This window comes from Sturnus vulgaris, chromosome 3 (genome assembly GCF_052056855.1).
Source record: "Sturnus vulgaris isolate bStuVul1 chromosome 3, bStuVul1.hap1, whole genome shotgun sequence".
Lineage (NCBI taxonomy): Eukaryota > Metazoa > Chordata > Aves > Passeriformes > Sturnidae > Sturnus > Sturnus vulgaris.
Genome location: NC_142245.1, coordinates 20,044,621 through 20,058,179, shown reverse-complemented (window position 1 = coordinate 20,058,179; position 13,559 = coordinate 20,044,621). Strand labels below are relative to the sequence as shown.

The window sequence follows — 13,559 nt, the reverse complement described above, 5'->3', positions numbered from 1 at the left end:
TAATGTGCTAACAGAGACATTATGAAATGCTTGATTGGTGAACCTGTGCTTTTTGTGCAGTGGAGGTAGTGGTATAGGCAGAGCATGACTGCACATTATGTGCTGGTTTTAATGCTTGATTGCTGCTGCTGGATTTAATTTCAACTTTCCTTACTCTTCTCCTGTGTTAGCAGTTCTACAGTTTCTGTAAGCAAACTGATACATGCTGTGCGTTCCACTCCCATTCAGGTAACTAAATGAGCAGACGGAAATTACAGCAGAATTAGAAGGAGGCTTATACTGAAGAGATTTCCAAACCTGTGGCAAGTTTCAGATGAAAAATAAGGTTATAGAGGCAATAGATCAAGATTACTAACAGTGGGTTCTGTCCTTTATATTTTAATGCTTGCATGGAAAGAACAATTAAGGCAGGCCTTTGTGTTGCCTGAGTTGTTCTACACTTTATTGTAACACGTTTTCCAAATTCATGTGTAGATTTTGATGGGAATGCTACAGCATGCATATCAAAGAATCCTGTATAAGATAAAGGTGAAAATTAGGTATAACAAGCAGTGAAATCACTTACTTGCTATGTGATTCAAACTTCAGTCACCATCAGCATGTGGAATGACTAAACTTACAATGGGCCAAAATATGAAGAAGGTTCTAATTAAAGCAGGTTGAATCTGCCTTGCATGCTCTTACCAGTTATGCAATTGAGGGAAGAGAAGAAAGGTAGGCTTTAGATCAAAGGATTAGAAGCACACATTGTTCCTATATATGCAGCTCTAATCCAGTGTCATGATAGAATGAGGTAAATGCTAATCTTGCTAATTTATCTGTAAATGTTAGGCTAAGATGACCTCACTAAGGAAGAGATTCTTTAGATTCTGTTCCACGTGTGCACATGGAGAGACAGGAACACTCTAGCAAGAGCTGCCTTGTTCATATCTTTTAGTGAGTCATATTGGTGTTACTTGAACACACTGTGAAAAACTGAATTTCAAAACTTTCTTCTGTATAGAAAACAACTTTTTGTACCTTGAGGCACTCATTTAAAGATAGTTTGTGTGGATGAAGGGTGTAGTTATTTAGAAGACCTAATCTTGTGGGCAGAGAGGAAGTGAGGAAGGATGCAGTGCATCTTGCAGGCTACTTTGGCATTCATGGTGCCAGCAGAGGGTAAGGAAAAAAAAATCCTCTGGGAGAGCTTAGGGATTCAGTCTTTATGTAAGCAAGCAGCTGTGTTCAGACACCCTCCCTGACATCACCTGCTTGAGAACCTGCACTCTTTTCTCCACACAGAGAACAGAAAGAAAAGCAAATCTCTGTGTTGTCTGTTGAAACTGGCATCTCTTCATGGCATGCCTCACTATGTGTCACATTGTTAGGGAAAAGAAGGCCCTAGGACTCCTTCATTTGAGTGTAAGAGACTTGAGTGACAATATCTGGAGAAAAGAAGGAGCACAGATGCCTCACTGGTTCAAGAGTGTAATTCCAAAATCCTAAATTCCGCTTGAAGACACTTCAAAAGAGTTTGGCTAAGTTTCCAATTTCAGCTAGCCATACGTCATTTACTACTGGTTCTCTTTTGTGTTCAGGTGGACTGGGCAGTTGAATCCTGCTTTTCTAACAGCCACACCTATGGGAAAACTGACTGAAACAGACAATTTCAAAGTTAATTTTAGGTGATCTTGGCCCTGTTCTCTCCTCTAATATGTCTGTGTTCCACAGGAGGGGGAAGTAGTACTGTCAACTTCTTTAACTCGGGCTGTTGGAAAGGCACCTGGTTTATCTCAGAATTTGGACATGGAAAATTTCAAGGTCTGGCATTTCTGTTATTCCCAAGTATGCCAAAGTGACCTTGACTTTGGATGCCCAAAGTGCTCCAAGACTGCAGTGGCATAAACCCTGACAAAAGCATTTCAAACCATCATAAAGGTGCTCAGAACTCCTGCCCCTGTCATGCTTCCTTGAGTTCCCAACTGAGCTGTCCTGAACCTTGCTCTATATACATTTCACTGATCCTCAATGAATGCAGTGATCCATGAACCCTTATTTGAGATTTCCAGGCCCGGATGCATTGTGTCTTGCCTCCTGCAAAACTCAGACAACCCAACAAATAGCGGTCTTGGCCATCCTAAAAGTCAGTGCAGATCAAAAAAAATTCAGATGCCCTTCTAAGAATCAAAACTGGCAACTTTATAATAAATGGACTCATCCATCCAGGCAAATCCTTAGTCCATTTGTAATTAACACAATAACCCTTAATGACAACAAAAACCATTGAATGAAATCAGGTACATGACTTAACATGATTTTGTGACCAGAATATGAAGATGATTTTTGGTCTGCAGTGTAATGACTAGCAGTATATTACACACAGCCATGAGGAAGGAAAACTCTCAAAGAATATAGAAAACAAATTACTGAAGAAACATGACTGCTTTGATGTTGTCTGCTCAACACAGCCAAACAATCTGGTCCAATGCTTAAGAGATGCTTAGAGATTCTGTACAATTCTGAAATTATTGAACACCTTACTGAAAGAATTCAGTTCAGATTCTATGAAACAGAATTTCAAGCTCAGTCATCTTCTTCCTTTCTTTTTTTCCAAGCTCATTTTCTCAGCCTTCCAGGACAAGTGAAGACTCTTCCCTGCTTTAAGGCACAAGAGATTCTTTCACAGTGTTTGGAATACGACTGGCATAGTAGTCATAATTTCTCAAAGTGGCAAGGACCCCAGCTGAATTCATGTGTTTCACCTCCTTGTTATACTGAAATGAATTTCCACGGATATCAGTTAGCTTTCCTGAAAAAAAAAAAAAGAAAAAAGAAAAAAGAAAATTTCAGCAAAAAGGAGTTGGAATCTATAAGTTCAAGTGAAATAACTAAAAACACTCTTTGTGGTACACATGTCTGTCTTCAGATGTGAAGTATCTGCTTCCAGTTTAAGTACAACAGGTTTTATATTGACTGAAATCAAATAGCTAGTGGGTTTATTTTTTTTCACCAATACTTAAATTCTTTGTGTCTCAGAAAAAGAAAAATATCTCTCTCTCATGAATTACTTAAAATGCTAGCTGAGTAGCTTTTACATTGGCCATTGACAAGCAACAAAGAAATCCTCAGTTCAAGTAAAAACCAGGGTAAGTCTATTCCACAAACTCTAACATAATGTAGAAACGTCCCAGCTGGCTTAAAATGAGATTTTAGAAATCACTTAGCAAGAGCAACATAGATCTTTATTCAAGCTAATTTAACCAGGAGACACCTACCTACCAAAAAGGCTAAATACAGCATTGTGCTGTCCCAGATTGGTTGGGCTGTTTTGTGCTTGAGCTAACCCTGTTTAAAATTATCCCAGTTATGAACACTACAGACTGCAGAGGAGTTCAGTAGTGTCATTATGATGCCTGTTATCCTTGCTGACAGAATTTAGGAATCAAACCCCATAATTTTAGCATATGGTGGCAGAGCATATTTATGTGAAAAGAAGAATTTAAAAAAAATACTACTTCAAATCCTCAGTATTGAGTCTTTTCATAACTTTTCAGCCCCGTAGCCCTTACGTGAAGTCTCATGTTGGCTGGAGACCACTAATTGTACTGAATTACATGAATGACTCAATTTTGGAGTCTGTACATCCAGAAAACAACTGCATGATTTGACCTATTTTTGTTGATTTAAAGAATTCAATGTCCACATATTACATAACATGTTCCTAATAATAAACTACTATACTCAGTTAGTAAGACAGCAGGTTTTACTGTGAGATAGTAGTCAACAGAAGAAAAAAAAGGGTATTTGTTTTGAAAACATTGAAAAGAATATACCTCAAATTTGGGGATTTGGCTTTTTAAATTATGTGACAGTTATTGACATGTATATTGTCATTTTTCTTTCAATAAAAAGTATCTCTAACTTCAAATTAATGCAGTTTCACTTATCCTGGAACTTTGAATGCTAGGAACTTACCTCCTACAGCATGTAGGATAGCTTCAGGTGCACATGTATCCCACTTCTTGCACCCAGGACTGGCAAATACATAAGCAGATGCTTTGCCTTCTATGAGTTGAATGACCTGTTAAGAATAGAGTTGCAATCATTGCAAACGATCTAGGCATTTAGAAAGGGGTAGAAATAACACCAGGAAGTGGGGATTAAATCTGTTTATTTAAGTACTGATAGTCAGGAAAGGAACACCAGCCATTCCCTTACTGATATTACAAGAAATGTACTAAGATTTAGAAGCTATACTGTATCACCATTCCCAATTCGATATATTTGATTTTTATAAATACACTCCATAGGATGAAAATCTGCTCTTGGTTTCAGAAACAAGAATTCACTTCTTGTGCAAGCACTAAAAAAATGAAGTGGAAACTATATACATGTTGTGTTAGTGCCATTTTGGGCCTTGCACATGCTGGAGAAAAGAGATGAGAGGGTGTGTTTTTGACAGCTATGACAAAACTAAGCTTTAAAACCTGTTCCAAATGACTGTTCCCTGTACACAGAGAAATTTAGCAAAGGAAGTATCGCTGTGTGCTTATATTTTTATCCTTTCAAATGTGCTGCTGGATAGTTGGAACAAAAGCTTTATCAACACAAATAGGAGGACACGTCTAATAATTGAGATTAAACTGAATTCCTATTTAGCCATTCTAGTCTTACAACTTTTTATTTTCACCCCTAAAAACAGAATAGTGGGGAAGACACACCTCAGCCATGACCAGCATGGCCACTGGTACAAATACACCTGTGCCACATTCTCACAACCTCACAGCAGACTGAATGCTAGGAAGAGAAGTTGTGCTGGGAAAGGTGGAGGAAGTCTCTCGTATGTATTCATGCAAGTAAGCAAATGATTTCTTTAAAAAGTTTTGTTTGGTTTTTTTTTTCCAAAGGTGCCACCTCCCAGTAAAAACAGAAGGTTTGGGGTTTTCATACCTTGTTTCCTGCTCCTCCAACTCTGATGACATGGTCTGGGTTCAAGGCAGTGATGCACTCATTCACCAGGGCATTGCTGTGGGAGCGGGTGGTAACGACAATGTGTTTGCCTGCAGGTGCTTCTGTCAGCTGAAAGCCAAAGGCACCCATGCCCAGCACCCCCCAGATTGTCCTGCCCAGCACAGCATTAGCTCCTGCCTACAAAAAAGGCACAGTGATGGTTAATCACACTGATCAGCAGCTAAAGCACAAAGGGAAAGGGCTTCCTAGATGCATCTTGGCATATCAGGAAGTATAATACTAATAATGGGCTGTACATTTAAACAGTGACACTTAAAAATAACTACTCAAGAGCACAGAGTGAGAAACTGGCCCTCTTTCCCTCTAAAGCAATGACATCATTGACCCTTTTCTTATCTGTGACATTGTGGTGGTGTATTACATCCTGTCTCCAGTGACTGGCAGATTAATATTTGTGTATTTCTGTACTTGGGGCACAATCTGTAATTGAAAGTATCTTGTAATTTGAAATATTTTGTAATACATGTCACACAGAACATGATAGCACCACATCAGCTCAAGAGCTTTTCTTTAAACTCCAACATGTTTAATTAATCAGGCTCTATCATGAGCTCCCCTCAATAACACTGAAATAATCTCCAAATGTATAAATGCCTGCAGGTTGGCCATCCTGACTTTTACCTGAAGCCTGGCATGATAGACTCTATCCCAGCTGTCAGTGACAATTTATGTATGCTTGGTTTATTTAGGGCTGCAGATTTATGGCAGTTACTACACATTGCAAATGCACCATTAAAACCATTGCATGGATTTAATAAAGAATTCCTAGCAAAGACTGCAACACCACTGATCTGTACTTGTTTTATAGTAGGTACTTTTTAAGGACTGTAGTAATTTGCACAATATGCATGTAATATATCCTGTATCAGTGCATTCCACCAGCCTCATGATTCAGTATGGTTGTTAGTAAGTTCTGGCATTCAGTTCCTGGAAACCAATGTTTAAAACGATATATATTTAATTTTAAAACCCCAATACCTTACATTACATTAATGCCCCTACATGCCATTTTTCAGTTGAAAGTGTGCTAACTGAAGTAGCTTAGGAGTAACATTCAGAAATCACACCATGCTTCTAAAAAAATCAATGATTTAATACCTCATAGTTGTAATAAGGCTGGTTAATAACTCCTGCTATCGCTTTGCCTCCATAGGCAATTCCAATAAGAACTGTTACATGGTCAAGGAGACCTGGACAGAAAAAGCAGAAATGTAGTTATGCTTGAAAAAGAGAAAGATCTTAATAAAAACATAAACCTTCAGTAAAAGTCCACAAATCAATATGCAGGGTGCTATCTTAAAAATACAAATACTGATCAGGATTCTCAGATATTGATATAATTTTTTTAGTCATTTAGCTTTGAGGTCTGCTAAAAAGTGCCCCAGATAGAGTTCTTTTAATAGAGCTATGTTATAATTAACACATAATGAAAAGGAAGTTTAAAGATACAACTACACAGCATTATATGATGACATTCTTCTGTAATTCTGGTGGGAGTTCTTTAAGGCTATACAAAACTAGTAATTTGTTGACAGTGGTACACCTCTTTCCCCAAAAAGGGGAAAAAACGTAAAAGATTTTACATTAATCCACTAAAAGATGCGTTAAGAGGCAAAAGTGAGGTTTCAGCATATTGTTTCTTGGAGGCTTTTATTTTTTTTCTTTTCTTTCATTTTAGGTTCTATTTCTATGGATAGAAATTAGGCTTTGCTGAAAACAGTTTCTTCCCATAACCGAGGAACTGTGATTTGAAAGGGCTACAAGTATAGCTGTGGTATTTGGGTTGTCTGAGAGCAGGATGTAAATATAATCGAGCATATTCCTGTGTGAAGGGCAGATTTAGTCCTTCAATTCAAAGATGTGCAAAATTGTAAATTTGACTAAAAACTTAAGACAACCTGCCAGCAGTCAAAGGCAGCTCTTTGCACTCTGAAATGATAAAAACTGGTCAGCACTCAGTAGCCCTTCAGGAATATTTAGTACTGGTTAGAACTGAATGGAATGAATAAATACATTTCAAGCACTCAAAAAGTAACAGAAATATCAGCCTTATGAAACCATATTGTAAGTAACTTATATGATAAAACTATCCACATGTATATGCTACTTTATTACATTGCTATTTTTTTGTATCAACAGAATTAAAAGAAAATCCAACCTTCAGTGTACTCCTTGGTTCCATCCAAGGGATCAACCCATATTACAAGCTTTAAGAATAAAAAAAAAAAAAAAAAAAGGAAAATTAACAAATACAAATCATGTAAATTACCACACAAAGTATATATTTTACTTTATGGTAGTAAGGAAATAAAGAGATCCAAAGTTTTAACAATATTACATGACTGAAGCCTATAATAGTATTTTACAACAAAAGAAAAAAGGCTTAAAAATTGACTGGAATGTCTCAGCAAATCTCTTAATAGAAGTATGACGGATTAAACTGAATTGGAAAATGAGATTACTTTCTTATGTCCAAACTAGATTCCTGCCAAATTAATTAGAATCACAAATTGTAAGAAGTCAATTTCCCACTACTGCACACAAGAGCATGCAGCATTAGCAGCTCTGGAGGTGTGATTGTCATGACTACATTTAAGTTTTCAAACAACAACACAAAATTGGCAACATTGAAAAAACCCTTCTTCATTGTACACTCAGCTAAAATCAGGAAGTAGTCTAGATAATGTAAAATATGAAGACATAGGCCTAGCATTACATTACCTCTTCCTCTTTAATTCCTGTGTACTGAGCAGGACAAGGTTTCTTCAGTATTTCTTCACAGTGTCCATCTTCAATTAAATCCTCAGTTACATCACCAGTGGGCAGTTCCTAACAAAAGAATTCTCAGAATTATTAGAAAAATGTTTTGGCACTCACCTCATTTTGCCTTAGAGCTGTGTATTTGACAGCAGCTTCATAAAGCTAATGAAATGAAAAGGTGAAATGGGATGGAAATAGCTTTGCTTGTTGCTTTTTGGGCTGTTTTTTTTTAAATTAAAACCAATGTTTTCCTTAACCCAGCCACAGCAAATTCTAGTGCAAACTACAGCAAGATAAACTGTTAGTATGAAATAGAGCAGATACTTACTTCTTCTCCTATGATTGTCACCTTGGGAAACTTCCGTGCCAGGGAAGCACAAATGCTCATTTGTACCAGTCGGTCAGCTTTGGTCTGCAAGTCATTTGGTCCAGCCTGTCCAAGAGTGGATAGGAATTTGTGTACTCAAAATTACACTAGCACAGTGGCCCAGACAACACTCTGAATATCTACTTGTAATGAAAAAGAAGTCTGGTTTGGTAAATCTTCAACCCAGTAAGTGACCTTGTGAGAGGCAGGCTCAAAACTGCAGGAAGCAGAGTTTTCCTGTGCACCCCAGAGCTATGACAGACTGGTCTGACAATAGAACAGTGGATTAAGTACCCCAAAGTGACATAAAAAAATGACTGCAAGCCTTCCCAATGTTGTGTAGCCAAACACATGTTGCTACATGTGTAACAGTATTTTCTTAAATATTACAAACATACTACCTGTGAAAGTGGGCAACTTATTAACATTTTTTCACCCTTTAGGTCCAGAAACAGAAACCCAGTAAGAAATAATTCTGTTAGCATTGGAATTTATAAGGACAGTTCATCTAAGATTTGCATCCTAGTTGAATCAAACAAAAATTTTATCTGCTTATATCTTTGCTGACAACAGAAGGTGTTTTATCCAGCTACAGAAATTAGCCATACCCATTTAGAATCTAATTTTTGCATACTCAAAACTAGTCTGTCTCTTAGTGCTAATTTTATAAAATTTGATATTTTTCTTTGACATTTCCCTCTCATCCCCTAATTAATTTGGTTGAAACTGGTCCTGAGTTTAGACTCAATAAGATCACATTTATTGCAGAGAATGTCCTTTGTTCCAGGACATGAACCCAATAAAACAGTATAAGTGTGGACAAAAGTGTCTACCTACCAAGTGAGGAGGGAAAAGTACAAGCACTACAAAGAAAAGCAATATAAATGGAGAGCTTAGGGTTGACTCAGGTAAAGAAAACTCTGGATATCAGGAGAGGAGATAGCTAAAAACTCAGCTGTCCTTGAACTAGATAAAGGGATGGGAGGTCACTATGTTAAGGGAAAAGGTGTAACATTGCCTTCCCAGATGTTCTAAAGCTTTCAGTAAGGCCTGTTGGAATTGGCCTCTGTGTTTGCTGGCTGCAGAAAGAGGATGAATGATGAGAAGCAGCACTTCTGTTCCTTTCTGTTCTGCATCTCTTCCCTTTAGACTGCAAAATAGAGGCATATGCAGAGGTTCTCTTGCATTCTTCCTCTTCCTGCAGCAGCTACCTTTGGCAAGAAGCTTGTAGGAATTTCAAGATCTCTAATCCCTCAAACAGGAATCTCTTCTGTTGGTCAATGCTTTCAATCTAATTTTGTGTGTTTGCAGTACTCATTCTTCGAAAAATTTAAAAGTATGTATAACCAGTCTTACTTAGAACCAGTATCACCTATTACTTTTGATCATTTTTGAGTAATGTAAATACCTGCAGTACCTTCAATGTAAAGACCAAAATAATAGATAAATATATTTAATAAAGCCCATAATATTGTTACATATCTGTAAAGGCTAGAATTAACTTCAAAAGTTAATTTCACCTATTCCAGTACTGTAGTCAAAACAAAGATCCTGGCTCATCGGTGCAAACTGATAAATTACAGCAAATTAAGAGCTTTAATACCTGTTTTCTTTTTAGAGTTAAATCTGAAGCTCTGAATTTATTTTGAAAACTGTGATTTATAATAAAATCTGAAGTTCTTTTTTGTTTTAGGAAATCAAACACTGATTTATTCTAATCCAAAATTCATCAAGGGCACAGTATTTTAACATCTAAGGATATTAGAACACAGGTATAGAAATTAACAGGAAATATACCTTATTAGGAATTTTGAGGTGCTACACAAACCTTCTGTTTTGTGAGGGAAATCAGGACATAATGATGGTGTTTCTTTTAAATGTACAAATATTATTTAGAAGTACTGGTCAAAAGACACCTCTCTAGGGCTGTTTTAAGCCTTTAAAAATGAATATTTGTTGTATGTGGTGGTGAGGGAGGTGAGGGCTGTATTTCCTCTCACAGTTGCCGATTTTTAAAAATACCACGTTGACTTGTATCTAACTCAAGATTAACAAGTGAAATTCGACTGGAACAAAGTAAAAGGTAATACCTTCTCCACTATGCCCAGATCTCCTGCAGACATCACATTTCTAACAATTGTTGCAGCTTTTTCTGCAACAGAATATGCCGAGGCCACCACACGCATGAGGAGAGCTGGAGAAGCCATGCTGAGTGCTGAAAAGAAACAAAAAGAAAACTTGAACATTACTCTCTTCAAGAGAAGAAAAAATGTATTTTACCTAACATTTCAAACAGATACAGTTTAAACTGACTGGAAAGGGGAAAGTAGGTTACTGCCAGTGAGTGGTAATGAGGTGAGCTTTGGATTTTTTTTAAAAATACAATTAACAAACACAAGGATGTAAAGCTATTGTAGACAAGATCTTGCAAATATCTGTGTTCTGTCTGACAGTGAACCTGGTTCTCACTGAAACAGAGTGACATTAAAAAAGAACAACAGCAGCTGCAGAAACTCTTATCACAAATATTAAGAAAAGTCTACACACAGTACTTATTTTTGCACACTTTGAATGTAAGTTAATTTTTTCAGAACTGAACCTACAGTTGCTTTGTGCCCAGAACTCAAGCACAAGACAACCAGTCAGGATGACATCAGCAATTTCATTTACTATCCCCCTTTGTTTAAGTATAAAAAAGGGGTTTGTAGATGGCCAATTGTGTACACAAAGTACACAAGCAGGTACAGCAAACTTGTATGTAAAAGTTGAATTTAACCATCCTTTATGTATTTGTTTAACTTCTCCTGATTTCTTTACGAAAATCAATTTCTAGCTTCCTGCTTCTCCTCACTACTCCATGTCCTATCACATTCTTCCTATTGCATTGTTTTCCTCATCTGTTCCCCAGCACAAACCAGTGCAATTCACTGGGCCTTTAGTTACCAATGTAATAACTATCACCCTTGGAAAGGCTGGCATTCCTCCCAGCTTTTCATTATCTCAGGAAAAAGAAGTATTGATAACCACACTGCATGTTTTAAAATGCAAAGCCAATTGCTTTGTGTTTTCCTATCAGTTTTTTCTGTCTGTGTAGATGACACACTTTTTGGCCTGGCCTCATATATATGACACACTTTCAAGGAAAACACTTGAGCACAGAGCCAGAACAAAATACAGAGGAACTCACTGATCACCACACAAAAGAAGATACATTATGGAGGAAGTCTAATACAACAATCATATAATAAATATTGCAATTGCAGCAAATACTGCTTAAGTGGCTACAGGTCATTATACAACACCTTTCCTTTCTTCCTTGACAAATCAAGTTCATGATTCTGACACTGTTCACAAAACAGTGTCAGAGGATTCAGAATCCCAAATTTAGTTGATTCAAGAACTTTTTGAGCACTTTAGTAACACCATACCTGTATCAGTAAAGTCAGAAGCACTCTGAGGCTGAAAGAGTAAAGTGACTATGCAAGCACATTCAAAAAGCACAGTCGCTAATATTAATTATTATTTCCGGCTGATGGATGGGAGCAAAGTGCTCTGGAGCTCTGTGGAATAGACAAGGTCCATCCCCAAGGTAACCCTGGAGAGGCAGCAATGGTTACAGAGAAAATTTTGGAAAAGTTGCTCTTTTTTTGTCAAAAAGCAGCTCTCAAACAATTGAAAGTTGCAGAGCAAATATGTATCGTAACACATGGAGAGCCATATTCTATTTCAAGTCTATACCATCATGTGAAACAAGTTAACAGGAAGGACAATAGCTCATTCCATAATTAAAATATCTGGAATATGAGAATTTCTGAGAAAGAGTTTTAGAAGTAGCATATTAGATGGGAAATTTGGATTAAAGAATTTAAATTAATTGTTAGATGAATATAATTAACATTTTTTGCTCAGCTCCTCATAAAAAAGTCATTTGACCTTTTACTGTACATTTGATTCTGCTTCATAAAATGAGATGAAAACTTAATTAAAGTTTTGACTTACTTTATTCATATAAAGTTTCAAAAGACTCAGAAAACAATAGAGAAGTACTATCTTGCATTCTTGAAGCTTGACCCAAGGTGTTTCTTGGGTACATTTTTCTTGGCCATACTTAAGGCAAACAAATATATTTTCTGTGGTGAACACAGAATCTCCTGGCAAACCTTAATTTTTTTTTATGAAAAAATAAGGTTTATTAAAAGAAACTGAAATGAGAGGTCCAACATTCCTTCCTCATCACTCTAGAGTAATTACCTAATGAATAGCAAATCATTTTATTAATGCAAAGATGCCTTAATTTTTTATAGGGCGGCATCTCCTGTGTGGCACACCTGGTGTATTGGATCTTTTTGATTAGATAAGTCAATGGTCAATGCAATAGTTGTCTCTAAGTTCTTCATTTCTTTTTTCTAGCCGAGCAAACAAACTGTTGAATGGTCTTGACAAATCAGCCTATTTTGATACCTACTAAAATTAATGAGTTCTCCAATTCTTGTTCTACTTTTTAATTCTGATGTATGTAAGTACTACAGGCTGACAACAATTAATTTAACAAAGCACACATGACAGATTTGTTGATGGTTCTCATTCAGTCTCTTTTACGCAAATTTCCATTTTCCAAATTCACGATTTTGCCAGATAAAAGGAGAAAGTGGGCATCACACAGAGCATGTCCTTAAATCCAAGTGCTAAGCCATGACTTCTTTTCTGGAACTCTTCAATGCCTAAGCGACCAGAGCTCTCTACTTTTTTACGATAAACTTCGGCCCACACCTAGTAAAAGATAAACTTTCCATTATGTAAGGGAGCAATATTTACCCAGCAGCCAGGTCTCGGGCTGGGAATCCCACCGCGATTCACCTACAGACCTCCAAGTGGGAAAGGGCTGCGCTACCTCATTTTACCAAAGAGAATAAAAAGGGACGCCTGTTCCTGATCCTCCTGCCGTGAATATTCCCGGTGGCAAAGCGCCCGCAGGGCAGCGCAGCCGGAGCTGGGAGCAGTGCCCGGGAATGCACCCAGCGGAGCGTGCTCGGGGATGGCAGCGGCAGCTCTGCTGGCACAGCACCCAACTCACCGCGTCCAGCCTCGCTTTTCCCTGGATCTCCGCCGGCCCCCGCGGCCCAGCACGGATCGTGCCCAGCCGGCAGCGAGCGGAGCGCTCCGAGACCTTGGCGCCCGTCCCCTTGCCAAGCAGGGACCCACGCCCCAGCACCGCCGCTCGCCGCCCGCAGAGCACCGGGGCCTCGGTGTCGGCTCCTTCAGAGAGGACTCTCCGCCTCTACAAAACCACCGCGGGACGCCCCGGTTCCTTCCGGCTCCGGGCGGGGCCGTAGCTCTGGCCCAGCCCGCCGGGAGCGCCCAGCAGCGCCGTGCCGCCCGCGCAGCGCGGTGTGTCCCTTACCGCGGCCCGTCGCGCCGG

General features: G+C 38.3%; 1 protein-coding gene across 2 annotated transcripts; it reads right to left on the bottom strand.

Annotated features, from left to right (window-relative positions):
- Nucleotides 1–2,160: 2,160 nt before the first annotated feature.
- On the bottom strand, nucleotides 2,161–13,538 carry BPNT1 (3'(2'), 5'-bisphosphate nucleotidase 1). 2 transcript variants are annotated; one of them, XM_014876902.2, is made up of 9 exons: nucleotides 13,215–13,538; nucleotides 10,231–10,355; nucleotides 8,102–8,206; nucleotides 7,735–7,842; nucleotides 7,172–7,220; nucleotides 6,112–6,203; nucleotides 4,933–5,130; nucleotides 3,958–4,063; nucleotides 2,161–2,791 (listed from the first exon to the last, which is right to left on the bottom strand). In XM_014876902.2, the coding sequence occupies exons 2-9, from the start codon at nucleotides 10,345–10,347 to the stop codon at nucleotides 2,643–2,645; spliced, it is 924 nt and encodes a 307-aa protein (XP_014732388.1). In that variant the 5' UTR covers nucleotides 10,348–10,355; nucleotides 13,215–13,538; the 3' UTR covers nucleotides 2,161–2,642. The 2 variants fall into 2 exon arrangements, with proteins under 2 accessions (XP_014732388.1, XP_014732389.1); XM_014876903.2 differs by having other exon boundaries at nucleotides 12,956–13,473.
- Between the last annotated feature and the right edge of the window lie 21 nt (nucleotides 13,539–13,559).

What these genes read in the sequence shown, in the direction of transcription:
- BPNT1 (XM_014876902.2), bottom strand. Translation starts at nt 10,347, where the DNA reads ATGGCTTCTCCAGCTCTCCTCATGCGTGTGGTGGCCTCGGCATATTCT. An exon ending in ATCTGGGCATAGTGGAGAAG is followed by an intron (nt 8,207 to 10,230) that starts GTATTACCTTTT and finishes ACTCTTGGACAG; the next exon opens with GCTGGACCAAATGACTTGCA. An exon ending in TGACAATCATAGGAGAAGAA is followed by an intron (nt 7,843 to 8,101) that starts GTAAGTATCTGC and finishes TTCTTTTGTTAG; the next exon opens with GAACTGCCCACTGGTGATGT.